Genomic DNA, 22,466 nt, shown 5'->3' with positions numbered 1-22,466 from the left:
ATGTTTTGTTGTCTGAGGTAGTAGCAGGACATATCTTATGAAATTTTCATTAAAGGTATTGGAAAAAATTGCCAATACATAGTTTTCATCTTTAATAAAAAAATCTCAAGAGTTATGTTCTAAAAGTTTGCTGTATAAATTAATCATGTGGGGTACATAGCCAATTTTACAATAGAATAAGCCTTAGGAGAGATAACTTACAAAATCTTAGTCTATAAAATAGAACATTGGATCTTTAAATGAAAAATAAAAAAATCATACAATTCTAATGTTAACAAGTGGAAAAATCATAAATTAAGAATGTGTCAATACCAACAAAAAAAAAAAAAAGAATGTGTCAAATATATCCTGAAAACTAATTCTTAAGAAAAAAGATTCAGGGGCTGGGGTTGTAGCTCAGTGGTAGAACACTTGCTTGGCACGTGTGAGGCATTGGGTTTGATACTCAGAACCACATATAAACAATTAAATTAAATAAAGGTCCATTGACAACAACAACAACAACAACAAAAATATTTAACTAGAGTAGCAAAGAAGTATTAATTAAAAAGAAGTATTAATTAAAGTATTATTAATTAGGGTGGCTGAAAATTATTAACTTTTCCCATTTTACAATGAAAACACTAGGCTCAATGTTATACTGCTAGAACAAAACAACAATAAATTGAGAGCTACAGGTCACTGCTGAAGAGCCAGCAAAGAACAGTCAGTAGGTCCAGTTTAGGTCTGCTCGGCTCCAAAATCTGGCCTCTTTCAGTAATTCATTCCTGAGACTTTTAAAGTGATTCTTCAGGGGATCACGGGGATTCCCCAGGGTCTACTGTAGTTAACTGTTCTTGATTCAGGTTAGGATGTCTGTCTTCTTTACTGTGAATGTTAACATGACACCTTGGACTGAGCAGGCTTTCAGGATATGTTTGATGAGGGAATGAACACTGGAACAAGGCCAGAGATTTCTGTAAATTTTGTTCATGGCTTACTTGTCATAATCTGAAGCAATATTAGGCACAGACCTCAATTAATATTTGTTAATGGAAGGAAGGAAGGAAAGCAGTCAGTCAGGCCAAGGCAAATAATGAAGAGGAAGCTTCTTGTTCTTAGACTGCTTTCTTCCCTCAGTCTAATGGTTTGGTATATATTCTCGGTTGACTCTGTTTTGACAGAGCCCACTGTGTGGGCTCCTCTTCTGCAATTGTGTGCCCATGGCTACAGTGCGTTTTATCTTCAGTCCATTGTGTAGAAATCCAGCATATCCACACCAGGCCCATGTGTGGCTGCACTTGTAGCAAGTCACACTTTTTGTTATTCCTCTTTTCTCCTTCCCCTGTTCTGCTGAACATTTTTATGTAGGTGGAAATCAGATTATAGGAAGGTCAATCTTGAGAAGATGTTATAAGGGTGTCTCAGACCAGAAGGAAAAGAAAGGCCGGCACTCTCCTACCATTTGCCTTGGTCAGAGGCATGACTCGAAGCTGATTGTGTAAATATGACCCTCAGTTCTTTCATAAAATAGCTTGTTTCTAATTTCAGCTTCTCTTTGACTCCTGTATCCTTGAGTTGCTTGACTGTAGCAATCAGAACACTAAGTCTACTTGGAATATCTGCTTTCTAAATAAAACAAATCCATGACCTTTAAGCTTTATCCTTTAAAAAAAAACCCAGCAGATGGACAGAAAAAGATGTACTGAGCATCCTGCACGGATGTCTGACTTTAGGGGTTCACAGGCTTACCCTCACTCCATTCTGAGCCTGAGATAATCAACATTTCAGTTCCAGCTCAACTCCATAGGCTCTGGGCAACCTCATTCCCAAACCCCAGCCTGTCTCCCTGTGGCATGGGTTGGAAATGTGAAATGTAAAAAGATGAAAAACCGAAAGAAACATAGTTCAATGCTAACATTTAGAATTCGATGATTGAAGCTTTGTTAGAGGTTTGCTCTTAAGAAGTAATCATTTTTTCTCTGATTACAAATATAATAAAAGGTCATTGTAAATAGTTACCAGAAGAAGAAGGAGGAGGAGAAAAAGGAGGAGGAATAAAAATAAATAGAAACAAAGAGAACAAATGGAAAATAATAATGATGTGTAATTTTATCAATTTAATTTACTTACCTCTGCTTTTTTTCTTTTGTCTTTCTCTGCAATAAGCTCAGCCCTTCTTTTGGCAATATTGTCATCCTATTAAAGAAGTATTTAAAACTTTTAATAGAAAAATGATAATATCTTTAAGTATTAATATTTTTTTCCAAGATGGAGATAATATTAGGGTGGAAGGATGGGGAATTTTCCAGGAAAGCGTGCAGTGCCGCTAATTGTGCTGTTTCCATGTTTCTGGGCCTGTTGACCAGCTATTTTCCTCCAGAGGGAGACAGTACTTAGGGTCAGTCACCCTGTCCTCAAATTTAAAAACTCCTTTTCAAAATTTATTATGCATTTTTTTTTTTGGTGACAGCGAATTTTGTACATGGAAAAATAGACATATTCTTGTAGGCAATTTGTTGAAAATGTTTGGTCATTATTTATCTTACTATAAAATATGATGTCCTAAAAGAGACCCTAAAAATACATTTGTACATGTGAGGAAAGCATTTGTATTCTGGAGATGGCCACAGGGGTTTTCTAGGGCCCTCTAAATCTAATGCGATGAATTCTCTCACACATTCCCAAGGTTTACATGAAAACTAATCAGTTCCCCTCAGGTTTTGGGGCTAGTTGGCTTAGGACTCTTTAAACTGGAGTCCCTTTAAATACTTAATATTCATCTTACATGTCCTGAATCTACTTTTCCTCTGTTCCCTTCTCTCAAATAAGCAGTCAGTGACGTTTCACTAATCATTATATGGCTGCCAGTGGCCACTCATTTTTCTGCTCTAAATCCATCAACACAGTATTATCTGACTGTAAGGTGAGTTAACAGAAATCCAGAGGGTTTAACTCATGTAACTTCACCAAGAATGTGTTAGGATGGTTTAAGAAACTTCCAGATGGGGAATGGAGGAGCATATGGCGGGGACAGCTCTGAAGAGAAGGATCTGCATTTGTTCCAGCTGAGAAAAAACAAGGACAAGGGCAAGAAGAAGAGGGGAAGTTCAGGCCCTGAGCGAATGACTTGCTCAAAATAGAGTCTTAGGAAACTTAGTCTGGAAGTTTCTGGAAGGATGGCCTCATGGGTGCAGAGATGAAGTCAGAAAGGAGCGCTGGTGTTAACCAGGAAGGATCTGAACCAGGGTAGAGTTAGGGAGAGTGAAAAGGAAAGAGAAAATGCAGGAGGTTATGAACTAGCTCCTGAAATCGGCTTTCCTGCCTGAGTCCCTAAAGTTCTCAGAGCATGTGATGTCTAGGTTGCTTCTGAATCTGGAAGAGGGAAACCAGAAGGAGAAACAATTCCATTCCTACATGTTTTGTTATCACTTCTTTGTCAATGATTTTCAAATGATTTTACCTTGTTTTGCCTTGGAGAGAGAAAAGCATTAAAGTGTTAAATATAAAAAGTGCCTTGACCTGCAGCTCAGGAGGCTGAGACAGGAGGGTCGCAAGTTCAAAGCCAAACCCAGGAATGGTGAGGTGCTAAGCAACTCAGTGAGACCCTGTCTCTAAATAAAATTAAAAAATGGGCTGTGGATATGGCTCAGTGGTCAAGTGCCCCTGAGTTCAATCCCCAGTACCCTCCCCCCCCCAAATAAAAGCCTTGAATAATTCTTAATTCTTATTATAAGGAATCGTAATATTTAATGAAAGTGTTTTCATGCTTACTATGATATTAAAATTTTAAAAAACTACATTTTTATGAAGACCACTTTATAATTTACATAGATGCTCAATATTTTATAAGATATTATTCTATTTTATAAGATTTATTCCTATGCATTTGTACTGAATACATACTCTGATTTTTGTCTTCATGTCTTTGATGAGTTTTTTCCTTTCCAATTTCTTCTTTTGTTTCTGCTTCCACTTTTCGACTTTGGAGGGAAGGAGGCGATCAAAAATATCTTGATCATCAACTTGTATAAAAACAGCAGTATCTGGGAAAAATCCATGGTCCCCTAGAAACAAGGCCTCCTCAGGATACCGTGGGAAACCATCCAGTATAAAACCTGTGGAGCTAGGTGGAAATCTTCATACTTTACTTTATTGACTTAGAATATTATATATAGATTTTAATATATATTATATATTGTCAATTTCTATACATTATAAACTTTAAAATATATTGATAAATCTCAACTTTATATCAGGTGCATAATAAATAGTTTAACAAATTTATCATATTGTCTTATTTCTTTTAATATTTCTACTTGTATACATGGTACTTCTTTAAAATACATAAAATTGTGTTGAAATAATAATATCTTCTGCTTATATTTATGATATAAAATTATATCCAATCAGTTTGCTGATGATTACTATTAATTACAAGTTTACTAAAAGATGGAATAAAATCATAGGAAAAGATAAGTTCTCTTCCTGTGAGGAGTGCCCAGCCTGATAAATATGCCACCTTTATTATAGAAGGAGCATGCTTGGCTAGCTCACCATTGACGGAAACCCTCAACTCTTACAGTTTTTCTTCTTCTGATGAGACAATTCAGACCTTCCTTCCTGAATGTCCTTGTCACTAATGATGATTATTGCTATATTTATCCTGGCTTTTACGTGTAAGATGATTATATTCAAAAAGGGTCGTCAAATTTGCCCAAGTATAATGAAACTTCAGTGATCATGGAAATTACTGGAAAGTGAACACACTTTTCCTTAGGGAGTACTTATAAAACAATCAGGCTTTGAGAAATTGGCTTTTTTTAGTTGAGAAAGTCAATATTGGTCCCTTTTGGAAGGGAGAATTTGCTTATCTTGGTAATCTAAAATTTGTTTTAAGTATTTAAATTTAAATACATAAAGTTCTTAATATAACAGATCTTAATATAACAGAACTTTTAGGAATGATTGACAATTTCAGCCTTCAAAGATGTTAATCCTGAGGGCTGGGGTTGTAGCTCAGCGGTAGGGCACTTGCCTAGCATGTATGAGGCACTGGGTTTGATCTTCAGCACCACATAAAAATAAAATAAAGGTATTGTGTCCATCTATAACTCAAAAAATATTTTAAAAGATGCTAATTCTAAAATGTTAATTTTCATTTTCTATTAAGTAGGCGACTTTGTACATATTGGCCATAATATGTGTGTCCTTTTCTTCAGAGATGCCTCCAGTCTAGTCTCTTGTAGGAGAAGCAATTCCATTCCTATGTGCTCTGTTATCACTTCTTTGTCAATGATTTTCAAGTCTTTGCCTCTACACCCCAACTTTCTTCTGAGTTTTGATTCAGATTTTTCTTAGAACTGCCTAGTTTCTTTATCCAAATGCCCTTCAGAAATGATGTATGATTTATACATAAAAAGTTATACTCATTATTACCCTTGCAAGCTACTTCTCCTCAGACTCACCAGTCCTCATGTGCCAAATGTAAGAGACATTTAGGTCTCTACCTCCTTCCTGCTCCTCACATATAACGGCCAAGTCCTGGCTCACCTTCTCTGCATTCATATTGCCATTTCTGCTATTACTACTTAGTTAAGCCCTTAGTGTAGCTCTCCAGGACTAATGCAATAGCATGTCTACAATGTTTTATTTCCTGATTATAAGAGCAACGAATTTTACTGTAGACAAGTTGGAAAAGAGAGGAATACATGAGAAAAGGCAAAATTATCCATAATCCTGTATCCCAGAGGTTATTGCCAGTTTCTTTCTTTCCAGTTGGTTCCTCATGAGTCCATCTCTCTAATAGATTATATATAGTTTTGCTTTCTTCTTCATCCTCACTGCCTCCTCTTCCTTCTTCTTCTTCCTCCCCCCTTTTTTTTTGGGACCAGGGATTGAACTCAGAGGTGCTTAACCACTAAGCCATATCCCCAGACCTTTTTCTATTATTTATTTTGAGACAGGGTCTTACTGAGTTGCATAGGGCCTCCCCAAGTTGCCGAGGCTGGTTTCAAACATGCCATCCTTCTGTTTCAGCCTTCTGAACCACTGGGATTATAGGTGTGAGCCACCATGCCCAGCTGCATCTTCTTTTTAAACTTAACATCGTATGCTCTTATAAAATTTTCATTATAATATATTTTAATGGTTGCATAATACTCAGCTTTTTATTTAGGGTTTTATACTTTAAAGGTTCAGTTTCTATCTCTATCTATATATACCCCTATATGTTGAGATAAATATTTTAATGTATTGTATGAGATCAGGAACTAAATAATGCTTATATGCCTGCAGATAACCTGCCTGTTTCCTATAACTATTGATCTAATTTAAGGAACAAGAAATTTGAAAAAAATTTGATGATTAATAATCCCACTCACTCATTTCATTCAGGGACAAGGTGAAAGAGTGTTTAGAGATCTAAGAGGAACAATGGAGTTAACCAGTTATCTAATTTCTCCAAGATTCAGTTTTCTTATTTCCAAAATGAGATGATAAAAGTTTCTGTGCCTTAGAATTATTGTAAGGATTAAGTAAATTAACTTGAATAAAATATAGTCGAACAGTCCCTGGGTACACAGTAAATTGCAAATATGCGTATGTTATAATCGGTATTGTGAATGTCATTTCATTCTCTTCTGGTGGATATTAAGGCAAGAGATTCTGGTTTGGAAATTCAGATGAAGTTTTGAAGTCTGGCGACCTGGAGATCAGTCCTGTCTGGCTTTTGGTAAAGGGATAATGCTCTGGACAGTGGGGAAGAGGTCTTAACTGTAATTGATAAAAGGCCACAGGGAAAGAGGCCAGCACATCGCTGGGGTACATGGGCTTAGAAGATGGGTTCACAACTATAACTGTGCACTAGAATCATGTGTGAAGCACTTAAAACAATACCAATGCCCAGGTCCCATTCTCATTCCCTGGCATTCTGATTTGATTGTTTGAGGAGGGATCCTGGCATCATTATTTTTCAAAAATGCCACTGATGCTTTTCCCCACGTGCAGCTCAAGTGAGAATTTACACCAATATAAGAGAGAAAATTCTCAAATTTCTGTTGTGCTACAATTTACCTTTAGGAATAAAGGAAGCAAAAATCAATAAATGCATAATTCTCTATATATTAAGTTACCGGAATGGTTCTTTAAGCCACCATTCAGAAAGAATGACTTTGAGAATTTCAGGCGGCAATGGCTCACTTTCCACTAGACTTGATTTGATTATTTCTTCTTCTTCTGTAAGTTGTACTTCTGGAGGCTACAGAAAAAATCAGAAAATAAAACAAGTTTTTAAAACTCTACATTCATGAATAATATTGTATCACATAATTGATTAGGATAAGACCTACTTTTTTCTCTGAGGTGTTTTATCATTCTTTTGCTTATAAATATTTAAAATTTTGAGTTCATTTCTTTTTAAAAATTTATTTATTTTTATTTGTTCTAATTAGTTACACATGACAGTAGAATGTATTTTGACACATCATACATAAATGGAATATAACTTCTCATTCTTCTGGTTGTACATCATGTAGAATCACACTGGTCATCTAATGACATATTCACATAGGGTAATAATGTCGGATTCATTCTACTATCCTTCCTTTCTGCATGCTTCCTCCTCTCCCTTTATTCCCCTCTGTCTAATCCAAAGTACCTCTACTCTTCCCTATCCCCTCCATTGTGAATTAGCATCTGCATATCTGAGAAAACATTGGCCTTTGGTTTCTTGAGATTGGCTTATTTTGCTTAGCTTTAGGGGTTGTAGCTCGGTAGTAGAGCGCTTGCTTAGAATGTGCGGGGCACTGAGTTTGATCCTTAGCACCATATAAAAATAAATAAAGTTAAAAAGAAGATATGGTCTACTTCTAAGGATCCATGTGCCTCTGAGAAGAACGTGTATTTGCTCATTGATGGATGAAATATTCTATATCTGTCTGTTAAGTCTAAGTTATTGATTGCATTATTTAGTTCTATAGTTTCTTTGTTTAGTTTTTGTTTGAAGATCTATTCAATAGTGAGAGAGGTATGTGAAAGTCACCCAATATTGTTGTGTTTGGGATATATTTGTTTCTTAAAATTGAAAAGGGTTTGTTTGATGTACATAGATGCTCCATTGTTTGGGGCATAAATATTTATGAGTGTTATGTCTTGCTGATTTACAATTCCCTTAAGCAGTATGAAATGTCTTTCTTTGTCCCTTCTGAATTACTTTAGCTCAAAGTCCACTTTATCTGATATGAGAATGGAAACCCCTGCTTGTTTATGTGATCCATGTGAGTGATTTTTTTCCAATCCTTTCACATTCAGTCTGTGGATATCTTTGCCTGTGATGTGAGTCTTTTGGAGACAGAATATTGTTGGGTCTTGTTTTTTAATCCAATCTGCCAGTCTATGTCTTTTGATTGATGAGTTTGGGCTATTAACATTCAAGGTGATTATTGTGATATGATTTATATTCCTGGTCATTTTGGTTTATTTCTGGTTTTTAATTTGACTTTGTTTCTTATTTGATTGACTATTCCTTTAGTGTAATTCCTCCCTTTGCTGATTTTCACTTTAAAAAAATTTTTTTTTCATTTTCTCCTCATGGAATATTTTGTTGAAAATGTTCATTAGTGCAGGCTTTATAGTTGTTAATTCTTTCAACTTTTGTTTATCATGGAAGGTTTTTATTTCATCTTTAAATATAAAGCTTAATTTTGCTGGATATAAAGTTCTTGGTTGGCATACATTTTCTTTCAGAGCTTGATACATGTTGTTCCAGGACCTCCTACCTTTGAGGGTCTGGGTGGAGAAATCAGCTGAGATCCCAATTTGTTTCCTCCTATATGTATTTGACATTTTTATCTTGGAGTCTTTAAAATTCTATCCTCATTCTATACTTTAGCCGTTTTCATTATAATGTGCCTTCATGTAGGTCTGTTATGATTTTGTACATTTGGGGTCCTGCAAGCCTCTTGTATTTGATTTTCCATTTCATTCTTCAGGTTTGGGAAATTTTCTGATATTTCATTGAAAAGATGTGATTCCTTTGATTTATACCTCCATGCCTTCATCTATCCTGATAAATCTTAAATTTGGTCTTTTGATATTATCTCATAATTCTTGTAAGTTCTCTTCATGGTTTCTTATCACCTTTTCTGTGTGGTCAACTTTATTATCAAGAGAATATATTTTGTCTTCATGCCTGAGGTTCTCTCTTCCAAGTGGTCTAGTCTGTTGTTGGTACTTTCTATTGAATTTTTAATTTGGTTTATTGATTCCTTCATTTTGAGGATTTCTGCTTGACTTTTCAGAATCTCTATTTATTGAAATGATCTTAATAAAACCTCCTTAAATTTATCTCTGATTTCACTCCTTTCATCATCCTTTATGTAACAGATCAGTTTAACTATGTACATTCTGAACTCCTTTTCTGACATTTCCTCTACTGTGTTGTTAATGGATTCTATTATTGGAACATCTTGATATGTTTGGGGCTCTTTGTTCCCTTGTTTTTTCTTCATGTTGTTTGTATGTGTTTTCATCTAGCAGTGTGGATCTGAGGCAGTACAGTTTCTACCCTGTAGACTTATTATGTCCCTGAGGTTTCTGGTACCTTGCCTTTAAGGGGAAGACCAATATTAACAGCACCCCATGCAAACAATATACAGCCTTAAATCAAATAGCTTCTATTAAAATGTCTACAGTTTTTTCACAACAAACAGAAGAGATGTGTTCAATTATTGTCTATAATATAAATAGTAAATTTGCAAAAGGGTTTACAATTTCAAATGGTGGACAGAGAGAACAGAAATGGTATAGGATGTGCTGTTTATGAGGAAGAAGGTGAGAAAATATAAGTAAAAAATTATAGGAAGAGTGAAATAGGAATTAATAAAGGTTGGATGTTAGCAGGAAAAAAGAGAGAAAGAGAATCCAGAAAAATAGATAGGTGAGAGAAAAAATACATATAAAATAAATATATATATATATATATAATATATGAAGAAAAAAGTAAAAATAAAAAGAATACACAACAAAACTGTAATATACATTCAGATATCCTAGTCCTCAATAAGCTGGTGCATGAAAAATACTTGGTTTCAAAAATGGTAGAGATGCAAGAGAGGAAAAAAATAAAAAGGATATTAATGGAAAATTAAACAATTGTTTCTGTTGGAATTCAAAAATTTCTCAGTTTCCCTTCTTAGCCGATAGGTGGGGTTGTCTGGAGGGTGGTTGCAACTCTATCCTCAGGATGGTAAGAAAAAAAAACAATTATTTTATATATATATATATATATATATATATATATATATATACACATATACATACATACATACACACACACACAGTTGCAGATTTAAATTGGATGACTGCACCTCAGGAATCTCCTTTGGGTTCCACTCGTGTGGTGTAGGGGCCTATTCTTAGCCCCTTACATTGCCTGTGGACCCCACAATTCCTGGTACTTGCTTGCAATGGGCTGGGTTGGGGGCTAGGGACAGTTTAGAAGATTGGGGATCAGGGAACTGGAGGGCCCTGTTGGATGTCCGACTGTTGCTGGACCTGGTGGGATGAGGGGATTGGTGGATGCCAACGTGGAGGGAGTTGGGGACCAGGCTGGTGCTGGGATCTGGTGAGTGCTGGCCCGAGTGGGCCTGGGAACCTGGGGGCTGCCAGACCAGCTGGCTGTGCAGGACAAGAGCAAGTTGCCCTCATCCCCTCTTCCAACCTTCTGACCCATGGTAGCCAGCCCCATCAGTCCCTGAGCACTTCAGAAGTCTTGGAGCTGGGGAGAGCCCTGCTCTCTCCAGCCTCTCTAACCTGTGTTCTCCATGGAGAAATGTTTCCAGTTTCTGAATTTCCACAGGATTGTTGGGCTCAGACATTCCCACACAGACCTAGCTGCAAACTCATGCATCTGGGTTTCAGTTTCTATAGGCTCTGCCATGCTGCAGCCCCAAGATGGCTCCTGGATTGCAGATAATTGATAAACTCCAAACTCCAGTGGAGAGGTGTTTTCTTTGTTGTTGTTGTTGTTGTTGTTATTTATGTCTGATTAATGTCTGTGGTTTGGCTAGGGCAGACTGCCCTTCCTGTCTCAGATTTTTCACTCTAAGCCTCCGAGAGATGTGGTATTCCTGCTGTTAACTTCTGGGTAGCAGAGCTAAGACAAATGCTGTCTCACACTATTCTCAAATCTTTTTTCCTCTGCTCTTGAGCTCTTTTCTTTATGCTAATATTCAATGTGATTATAAGCAGTAAATAGCATCTACTAGAGCTAAGAGGAGTGACTAGTGATAATATGATTAATTTTCACATGGCTTCATGTTATAATTCATCACTTTTTGCAAAAACCTTGTTCAGTTTTCCTCACAGGTCTATATAGCTTAACTGATTTTTTTCCCATTTATCCTATAATCATACAATGTTATCTCTCAAATCAAGATCCTGATTAGGATATGTTCTCACCAGGCAGCCATCAGAAATATAATTTATAAAGGGGATTACAATATTATAATAACAAATAGAAAATATTGTGATAATGAACTCAAATCATCTCTTTCTGTAGTAAGATTATCATTAACAGGAGAGTTCTTTCTAGAATGAAACTGCTTTTGTTATCCCAAATTCTAAAAATGAGTAAAGTATTGAGATAGGGATTTAGGATAAAAAGAAAGAAATACTGAATCATAAAGGAAATATTCTCAAGCTATTGAGAGGTAGAAAGCACAGTTATAAATCTTGAGCAACTTGCCCTTGGCCCATGCCTTTGTAAAATGAGGAAAATATGCAAGTGTAGGGAAAACTAGGGTGAAATTGGACAGCTCCACCAGGATCCACCTCCATTCCAGCCCCCGATACAGCCCTTCTATAAATATTGGACCCCAGTCCAAGTCAGGGCTGCTTCTCACTCTTGAGACAGCCTGCATTCTTGCTTGAATGTGTATCCACCTTCCTAAATAAACCTGTGTCTATGCCTTTGTCAAGCTTGTGCTGAAATTATTTTCTGTTGCTATGCCAAGAACCCTGATGGATCTGAGTTTAGTTCCCCCTCTCCTCTGGAAACTCCTTGGACCCTTTTCCAGAGACATCTATTCTCCCATGACAGTAAGAGAATCTGTTGATTACCAGGAGGTAGGATTTAATTTTATTATCTAAAAAGAATTCCTCAGTATACCTCCTTAGAAGTCAAATGATTCAGAAACAGCAAAAGATAACTGAGCGGCTATAGAGAAGCAGATAATATTTTGTTGCATTAAAAAATCTAGACTCTGGGGCTGGGATTGTGGCTCAGCGGTAGAGCGCTTGCCTAGCAGGTGGGAGGCCCTGGGTTTGATCCTCAGCACCACATAAAAATAAATAAAGATATTGTGTCCAACTATAACTAAAAAATAAATATTTAAACAAAACAAAACAAAACAAAAAAACTAGACTCATGGGTCTGGGGTTGTGGCTCAGCGGTAGAGCATTTGCCTCGAATGTGTGAGACCCTGGGTTTCAAGCCTCAACACCACATAAAAAAATAAATAAATAAGTGAAAAAAAGGTGTTGTGACCAAATACAACTAAAAAATAAAACATAAAAAAATCCCTAGACTCATGGAATTTAAAAATCTGGATCAATGTACATTTTTAAATTAATAGAATATCAGCTTCTCTCAGATTCTCCTGAATATAGGTGGAAAACAATTAACAAGTATGTTTGAAGGTATGCCACATACCTTCACTTTTTGCTTTGAATATAGCCCTTACTGCTCTGCCACTGCAACTTCTTTTTTGGTATTGAGGAGTGAATCCAAGTGCTTAACCACTGAGCCACATCCCCAGCCCCTTTTTGTAAATTGCTGAGGCTGGCTTTGAACTCTCTCAGCCTCCCCAGCTACTGGGATTACAGGAATGCACCACCACACTGGGCATTACAATTTATTTTTAAAATGGCCATGTCTCTTTCTCTTCCTCTCTCCCTGCTCCTCCCTAATCTCCCCCTCCATAATCTCAGGGGGAAAAGGATCACCTTTCTTACCAATTTTAGGCAGATTTATCTCTCCTTGAGTAAATACCCACCATAGGAAGGAAGTAATCCAGACTTTGCGGATAGTACCAGAGGATCTTGGAACTGACTATCTCCCAAATTAACAAGTGAATGACAACTCCAACAGAGAACAAGTGGGACGTGGCCTTTGAATCACCTCTTTTAAAGCACCCTGTTCCTGCTGATGGGCAGAATCACAACCTTTGGGACAGGAGTCCCCTGTATTTCTCCTTTGCTAGCAAAGCAATAGAACTTCTTTTTCTCAAAACTGTGTCCCCCTTATGGCATGGAGACAAGGACTATTAGGATACTACACATCACTATCCAATCGTGTTCCAATTTCAAGTGTTATACATAACCATACCTGGGTTCCTTAATGGGGGCTCATTTGAAAAGAAAATGGTCTAGCCATATCAGAAATAGTGAAAAAAAAATAAGGTAGAAATAAGAACTTTCTTTTTATAACCTCAGACAGACGCCATCTATTAGGGATCTTATCTTATTAGGGATCATTGCAAATTAATAATTTGAGATTTCTGTTGGCACTGGGGCAGATTTTTATGCTATGTGATAGAAAACAGAGAACACAGTAGTGGAAACCTTATACCATAAGTCAGACATATCAAAAATATAATCACAAACAAATGCTACACAATGGTCTAGTTAGAGAAAGCTTTTCTGATTTTTATGGGAGTCATGTAAATCAGTATCTTATATTCCAGATAAGTAGTAAGATTTTATTTAGCCTGGGGGGGATGACTTTTATAGGCGAGTTCTTTTTCTTGTTTTAAGAACTTTATATATAGAGAGAGTTTTATACTACTTCAGATTCTACATCCCCAAAATGACACCAGTAAGTACAGCTATGTATGAAGGAATAAATAGGGTTACCTGCGTCTTTGCGTTTTCATCCTCAATCTTAACATTGGCCTGAGCTGCAAGTTCTTCAAGTTCTTGTTTTGCAACTTGTTCCTCATCAGAATCTTCCTCATATTCAGGTCCAAATTTCCTTTCAGTTTTGAGTAGTAATTTTTCTTGAAGAACTTCTTCAAACTGAATGTGAAAAACGCCAAATTTTTCTGCCACATGTCTTCCACACACAGTTTTGCCAGAGCCACGGGGGCCCATAAGGCATATTCTTGGTGGAGGAGCCTGCAGGGGTAGGGGGGCAGGGAAGGAGAGGGCAGAGGGAGAATGAAGAAGTTCTGAGTTATTTAAAAAACATAGGCTCATTAACTGCTTTCCCTAAGCCTGATAAAAATGATTACTTTATAAGTTCAAAGAGGTATACACATTAGAATGTCAACTGACATAATTCACTGTATCTACCAACTAAGGTCCTAGTTGGTGGGAGGAGTATCAACAAGGACAAGATTATCTTGATACCATATGCCAAAAATCACTTAATAAAATGAAATTAGTTTTTTTAAAAAAAGTCTTAATGTTAAGAAATAATGAAAACATACTTTCTTATGATAATTAAAAAAATAAAACAAAAACAAAAACAAAACACAAAACCCTAGTTCATTAATAATGAAACATTAGAGTCCTCTCTACTATTCCTTTGATCTTCATACTGGAGATGAGGAAGGCTAAATTCAGAGAACCCATGGTTGTAGGAATTAGCCACCAGGTACATCATTTGAGAAAAATAATAAAACACAGAATGATGAATAATGAAAATAGGATGGTATGAAATAATGTAGGGATAGCCTCACACTAAACTTTTGGATTACATTTTAAATCCCCAGTGATTAAATTATTAGAGTAGTGTAATAGTAGTTTACTCTGAATATAGCCCTTGCTGCTCTACCACTGAAACTTTTTTAAAAAAATGGACATGTTTCTTTCTCTTCCTCTCTCCCAGCTCCTCCCTAATTTCTCCCCCTCCCTAATCTCAGAGGAAATAGAATTACCTTTCTTCCTCATTTTAGGAAGATTTATCTGTCCTTAAATAAACATTCACAGTAGGAAGGAAGTAATCCAGACTTTGGGGACAGTAGCAGAAGATTTGGAAATGACTATCTCCCAAATTAACAAGTGAATGACAACTCCAACAGAGAACAGGTGGAATGTAGCCTTTGAATCACTTCTTTAAAAGCACCTTGTTCCTGCTGATGGGCAGAATCACAACATTTGGGACAGGAGTACCCTATGTTTCTCTTTGCTAGCAAAGCAATAAAATTTCTTTTTTCCTTTTTCTCAAAATCATGTTCTCATCATTGGATTGGCATTGGGGCCGGGGACCCAGCTTTTGGTAACAGTAACACTTCACTTATTCACAATTCAGATGCCTGGCAACTAGGGCTGTCTGGCATACAGAGGGTGTTAAGGTAGCTGGGTGGTGACCTGCAAAGTTCCTGGCAAATCCAACGCATTTTATGCTTTGCAGAACTGTGTCTTCAGGTTTTCAGGTTGTATCCATGTGAATTTGTGTAATGTGTAAAACAAGGCAAAGTTCAGCAAATCTATAAGAAGAAGTGACTGCCAAAAGCAACAAGAAAAGAAGAAAAGTAGCCACAGTGCTTAAATGACCCTTAGCACCATTGCCTGGGGATTCTTAGGCACAATCATCCACACACTACGATAGTCCCTGTGGGCACCATGTAACTAGGCCCAAATTATCCATAAGAGTTCTGTATGTTCAGTTTAAGAAGGCAAAGGTGTTATCAAAAAGTAATAATATAATGTATTGTGATTTATACATCTCGATCCAGTTATCCCATTCCAGAGAATTATAGCAATAAAATAATTGAGGGAGAAAAGGAGAGGTATGCCCCCAAATTACCTAAATACCATTTAATAGCCATAATGCCAGAATCATTTTATAAAAAATACTGTGAAAAAATGTCTAATGATAAATTAGATGTTAAGATGTTTTATCAAAATATCTAAGCATTATTAGATCTATGTAGAAACATAAATTTTCTATGTCATAAGTGAAAAAACATAAAATATGATATATGCTAGAAAGAATATATATATAAACATGCACACACACACATATCTGTGGAAGAATATGGAAAAATAAAATATAAAAATTAAGACTCTTGTTTAAAGCTGGTGCAATTATTTGTGTGCCTTACTTTCAGAAATGAAAAGAAAAAATTGTGCTAATGTGGTGGCATAAGCCTGTAATTCCAGCAACTTGGGAGGCTGAGGCAGGAAGATCCCAAGTTGGAGGCCAATATCACCAATTTAGCACATCTCTCAGCACCTTAGTGAGACCGTGTCTCAAAATAAAAACCAAAAAAGGCTAGGGATCTGGACCAAGGGTAAAGTGCCCCTGGGTTCAATCTTCAGTACCAGGAAATAAAAAAGAATTGCCATATGTCCATTTTTATTCTGGTAAAATATTCATAAAATAACATTTACCACTTAAACCATTTTAAGGGTACAATTCTATGGTATTAAATATATCCATAATGTTGTGTACCTGTCCTCATTATCCATCTCCAGAACCTTTTCATGACCCATAACAGGAAGTTACCTTCTATTCATTAAATAGTTAACTCCCATGCTCCTTCTTCCTTCTCTTCTAAGAATCTGCCTATTCTAGGTACCTGATGTAAGTGGAATCATACAGTGTTTGCCTTGTGTGTCTGGCTTTTGTATTGTTTTAAAGAAGATAGAAAACCAACCCAAAGGTGATAAACAAGTGAGAATAAAAAGCTTCTCATAAACAAAAGGAGAAAATGGGTTATTCTATAGACACAGCAACACTAGTCATTCAACCAGTTTTAAACTGGTTAGATTGGCCAATTCACTTCAGGGAACATGTTTTGTAATCCAACAAGTATCATCCTTCACTCCTGAAAATCAACCAATCAGGGGTGGACTTACTTGGAAAACAGGTTCAGTGTGGTCCCATCAAGAACAGTGTTACTTGCGTAATCACAATTCTATAGATGCTGTCTACCCACTTATTCCTCTGAAAAGGCACCGATCCCAGAATTCCACATTTCCCCCCAACTTCTTTATAAGGTCATTAGCCTGCTCTTCTTAGACCGACGTGCATAGACGGGCTGTAACCTAGCAAGGGGTAATTCTGCCATATCTTTTTATTTCAGATAAAAAGACACTACGTGCTGGTCTGACATAAGACAATTCTTTAAAAACCAAAATTGATAATCATTTTTATGTTACATTGCAAAGAAGTTGATTTTTGAACTTGGATATTTTCACTATATTGTCCTATGAGAGTGGGGACAATACCATGATGGAAGCTGATAATAAGTCCTTTAAGAAGCAATTGGAACGATAATTAGGATAGGAATATTGTTTTCACCTTTAATGGTTCGCTGTGAGCCACATAGTCTTCAGGATTCTCCTGAAACTTTTCTCTAGCCTCAGCACTCGAAAAGTAGTAGAACTTTTCTCGGTATTTAGCTGCTTCTTCTGTGCTACATGGTTGTAAGATGAAGTTTTCTTTGAGAACCACTGGACAGAAGGACTTTGTGTCTCCCAAATGCCTCCTTTTCTCTTTAATTCTTTCTTCACTCTAGAAATATTATTCAATTTAAAGAGTATTATGAAAAGGCATTTGATGTAATAATAAAAAGGAATTAAAAATAATCCTCTTGAATAATTTTAATCTATAACAATCCAACTTTAAAACAATCCACAAGTCATTCTTATACTATTTTAATTAATTAAAAAATTAGTTTCTCATATCCCTCTAAATCCATATCCTAAGTTTTTAATTTTTATAAAGAAAATAAATCAGCACTGAGAATGAAGGTGTGCCTAGACCTCTACAGACAGAAACCAACAGAAGTGTAATGAAAACCTTCACTCTGAGTTCAGTTTCTAAAATTATTCCCAAGAAATAAAATTTGAGTCAGGGTGACAACTTTTTGTTTGTTTCTTTGTTTTACATTACTGGATATTGGATCCAGGGGCACTCTACCACTGAGGTGCATCCCTAGACCTTTTTATTTTTTATTTTGAGATTAAGTTGCTGAGGCTGGCCTTGAACTTGTGATCTTCCTGACTCTGTCTCTTAAATAGATGAGATTACACCCATGCACCACAGTGTCTAACTATAAATTCTTTTTTTTTTTTTAACTATCATCATCAATTTCTTTTTTTTTTAATTTTTATTGTTGGTTGTTCAAAACATTACATAGTTCTTGATATATCATATTTCACACTTTGATTCAAGTGGGTTATGAACTCCCATTTGTACCCCGTATACCAATTGCAGAATCACATCAGTTACACATCCATTGATTTACATATTGCCATACTAGTGTCTGTTGTATTCTGCTGCCTTTCCTATCCTCTACTATCCCCCCTCCCCTCCCCTCCCCTCCCATCTTCTCTCTCTACCTCCTCTACTGTCATTCATTTCTCCCCCTTGTATTATTTTTCCCTTTCCCCTCACTTCCTCTTGTATGTAATTTTGTATAACCCTGAGGGTCTCCTTCCATTTCCATGCATGTAAATTAAGTTTGAGATGCCTCTGGATTTGCTTTGCTTTCTTTTAAGTGGATATAATCAGATAATAATTTCAAAATATTTTATTTAGCTAATAAATATTTAGTGACAGATTTTCATTTGTGATAAATAATTTCTATGCATGGTATGTATTATACTAAAAATGATTAGTATACTAAAATGATTATAATGCTACCAACATACATATGAAAACATACATATGTATAGGTGCAAATATAATTATCCTATAACATGCTTCTCAACAAAACAAGAAATAATAACTTTCTATAAAGGTACAAAAACAAGACTAATCAATATCTTCCTTCCATCATTCTTATTTAATTTATTTTAATTCCTATTAAGGCATTCAAACTTAAAAATGAGCTGAGAAGTATTGATTATTTCCTATGACATGGAAGAGTTTAAACAACACAGGAATTGTTTAATCAGCAAATGTATATTAGAAATGACCTATAAACTTCCTTCTATTATTTTTGTTTGGCTTTTATCTTTTAAGCAAATTTTATTAATTGATTGTTTGGGGGTAAAAGCCTTTTTGAATTTCAAATTTATTAGTATAAAGTCCTCATAATTTAAAATAATTAAATGTTCATTATTGCTTCTTCTTTTTTACCTAATTAAGCTTACAGGAAGTTTGTCTGTTTTCCTTTTGTTGATTGGTCAATTTTTCATTTTGGGACTTTTATTTTATTTTGTTTTCCTATTTTAATAGTTTTTGCCTTTAATTAACCTAGGGATAGTTAATCACTGAGCCACATCCCCAACCCTTTTTTATTTTTTATTTGAGACAGGTCTGCTAAGTTGCTTAGGACCTTACTAAACTGCTGGGGCTGGCCTCAAATTTGTGATCTTCTTGACTCAGCCTCACGAGTTGCAGGTTATAGACATGCACCACCATACCAGGTGAGATCTTTTTTTTTTTTTTTTAATTCCCTTTTTCTCTCTCTAGCTTCCACATATGAGAGAAAACATCCAACCTTTGACTTTCTGAGTCTGGCTTATTTCACTTAGCATGATGTTCCCCAGTTCCCTACATTTACCAGAAAATGCCATAATTTCATTCTTTTTTATGGCTGGGTAAAACTCCATCATGTACATATGCCATGTTTTCTTTATTCATTTGTCCATTGATGGGTACCTGGGTTGGTTCCATAACTTGGCTACTGAGCAGTACATGTTTTTGTGGATTCCAATTACATATATGATAGGCTCCTTGTTCCTTAGATCACTGATGATCTCACTTTTTTCACGATTTTTCCCCTTTTGTTTCATTGTAGATAGTTTCTATTGCTATTTTTTCCAGTTTGCTAATATTCTAAGTGATTGTTATTCTGTTCAATGAATGTCTCATTTAATTTTTGTACTTTTCAATCCTAACAGTGGAGATTAGGTGTTTATTATTCTTCTATATCTCTGCTTAACTTTTTGATTTATAGAGTGCATTTATGTTAACAGTTTTAATGCTTTTGTCAGGAATTCTGACATCTTTGTCAGTTTTCAATTAGTTTTAATTGACCAAATTTTCTCCTAATTACAAAGTCATATTTTCCTGCTTGTTTGCAGGTCTGGTGATCTTAGAGAGGAGGTCAAAATGTTATCTTGTATTCCCATAAATATTCTTACATGTTTATTCTTGGATACGGTGAAGTTACTTGGAAGAAATTTAGTCTTTTTGACTTTTACTTTTATATTAGGTGGGGCCAGAGCAGCATTTATTTTAGGTTGAATTATTCCCCATTCCTGAGGCTACACCCTGATTAATGCCTTACCTGATGCCCTGTGAATTATGGGATTTTTAAAAATGCATGGATACTGTACATAAAAATATAAGTTTTGAGTATTATAGACATCTTGAGAATGGTCTGAGAACACTAACAGAAGGTGGCCAGAGGAAGAGAATCAGAACATAAGCAGGACAAAACTACATCCTTTGGCAACCTTAATAGTCTCATAAGTTAATAATAAAGTACTGAGAGCTGTATCAAAATCATACTGTGTATTATTTCTTGCTCCCCCATCCCCTGCATATTTGGGTTTAAGTTAGGCAAAAATAACTTAATTGTAAGTGTATGTTTATATAACTTAATAAGTTATTTTTTATTTGTTAAGCCCCAAATTAAAGAAATATTTTCATGTTTTATGATTGACAGATGTCTGAGCTGGGCACTATCAAATGAAAATGTTTATCATGATTCTGGTGTCAAGGGAGTAGAATGGTGCCCCAACCTGTACTGCTGCTGTTTGAGGGTACTGCACATCATGATCATGCAAGCAGCCTTTTTAAGACTCTCTCTCTGTTTTACATACACACCCTACTCTTAGATTTATAAAATATATACATTTTTAATACCTATATACTTTTTCCATGGAAAAATTTTTAAAAGATTCTCCTTATATTTTTTTCATGGTGTCTTTTTTTTTTTTTAAATACTACGTAGCCCTGGTATTTCAGGGAATCAAGTGAGGCTGGGGTCAGGGGAGAACATGAGCAAAAATATTTACTTATAAAGTTGAGCCTGCCTGTTTGTTCACTTGTTAACCTGTTAGTCACCACTCTGCTACGTACAGTTTCAAGGACTTACCAAATGAGAATGAGTAGTAATAAAACAGTCATACCTCTTCCTCTTCTTCTTCCTCTTCATCCAAATCCTCATCAATGTCAGCTTCAGCCTGATAGTCTTCTGTTTCTTCATCATAATCTTCTATAGTTAACTCCCATGCACTATACTGAAAAGGTTCTGTTAAAAAAATCATTGGAGAAAATATTTTTAGAATGAACAGTTATTAGCATATACAGAAGTGAAAAATTAGGAAACTAATTATTATTATTCATCTCTTGGTTTTAATATGTAGGCAAATAGCCCTTTACAAATTCTTTATGTGACAACTGACCAGCATGGCCAATGCTGTGTGTGCCCCATGGCTGTTCTGATCAGGCAGAGTCTGCACTATGATACTTGTTAAATATTTTACATATCATCCTTAGATACATTGAATGCTTTACTTCATGAACCATCAAGAAAGGTCTTAAAATTGCAGCATGTTTTTAATATCTCTACTCTTGATCATAAATGTGGCGATCACAGTCCTTACTTTCCATAGTGTTGACTACTTTTTGAAATAGTTCCTTTGGTGTTTTCCCAGAAATCTCCAAGTTTAAAATTTGAACGCCAGCCTCACTAATTGCTGATTCCAGTGTTTTCCAGGTGGTACTGAAAGCATTAATCTGCTCTATAAATGGCTCCATTTCAGGAACATCAGGATAAGTGTCTTCTGGAAACTCAGGCAGTACAACTTTTGAGTAAAGGTTAAAGGAAAGGAAAAAGAGTCTTTAAATATCTTATCTCCAGCCAAATTGCCAGAATAATTTACACTGTTTATAATGTTTTTCAAACATTTGAAAGAAAAGTAAACTTAATAGTCTTAGCAATAATATATATTCATAATTTCATATTTTAATCATTCTTTGTTCTTTATATATTATACATGAATTATTACCTATTAATAAAACTCAAATAATTAGATAATTAATATGAGCTTCATATGAAAACTTTAGCTGTAAATACAATGTGTAAAATAAATTTGATGAAAGTCAGTGTTATAAGGTGAATAGATACACTCTTAATGGAATAAACTAAATAAATATAATAAATACCAGGCTGACATACAGCATAGAAAGAAATAAGTAGAAATCAGGTAATGCCCCAATTAAAGGACTAGATTCTGTTAAGAAATGTGAAAAGCACTTTTATGCACTACTTTTGTTATATAATCTAACCTGTTTCAGATTCTTTACTCTCCGTGATCTCTTTGGATTCTTTTGTAATTTCTGTTCCTGTTGTAGTATCCTCACTAGGCTCAGAGGCTTAATGAAGAAATCAAATTGTTAGTGTTTGAATTTTAAAATGTTACTTCTTTATGAAAGCTATGGCACAAAGAAATTCAAAACAGTTTAAATTGTGAATAACATGTCTAATAAAAAATACCGTTTTTGTTAAAGAATG

At 35.5% G+C, this 22,466-nt stretch overlaps 1 protein-coding gene across 1 annotated transcript in view; it reads right to left on the bottom strand.

Annotated features, from left to right (window-relative positions):
• Ak9 (adenylate kinase 9) overlaps positions 1 to 22,466 on the bottom strand; it is a 123,003-nt gene that overhangs the window by 23,263 nt on the left and 77,274 nt on the right. The window contains exons 21-28 of the mRNA XM_027928089.2: positions 22,241 to 22,327; positions 21,556 to 21,756; positions 21,079 to 21,200; positions 17,291 to 17,503; positions 13,894 to 14,154; positions 7,113 to 7,237; positions 3,886 to 4,105; positions 2,113 to 2,178 (exon numbers count right to left, since the gene is read on the bottom strand). Of these exons, the coding sequence (XP_027783890.2) occupies positions 2,113 to 2,178; positions 3,886 to 4,105; positions 7,113 to 7,237; positions 13,894 to 14,154; positions 17,291 to 17,503; positions 21,079 to 21,200; positions 21,556 to 21,756; positions 22,241 to 22,327 (1,295 nt within the window). The remainder of the gene's footprint in view (positions 1 to 2,112; positions 2,179 to 3,885; positions 4,106 to 7,112; positions 7,238 to 13,893; positions 14,155 to 17,290; positions 17,504 to 21,078; positions 21,201 to 21,555; positions 21,757 to 22,240; positions 22,328 to 22,466) is intronic.

This window comes from Marmota flaviventris, chromosome 6 (genome assembly GCF_047511675.1).
Source record: "Marmota flaviventris isolate mMarFla1 chromosome 6, mMarFla1.hap1, whole genome shotgun sequence".
NCBI lineage: Eukaryota > Metazoa > Chordata > Mammalia > Rodentia > Sciuridae > Marmota > Marmota flaviventris.
The sequence above is the reverse complement of the archived record's forward strand: the minus strand, read 5'-3'. Positions and strand labels throughout refer to the sequence as shown.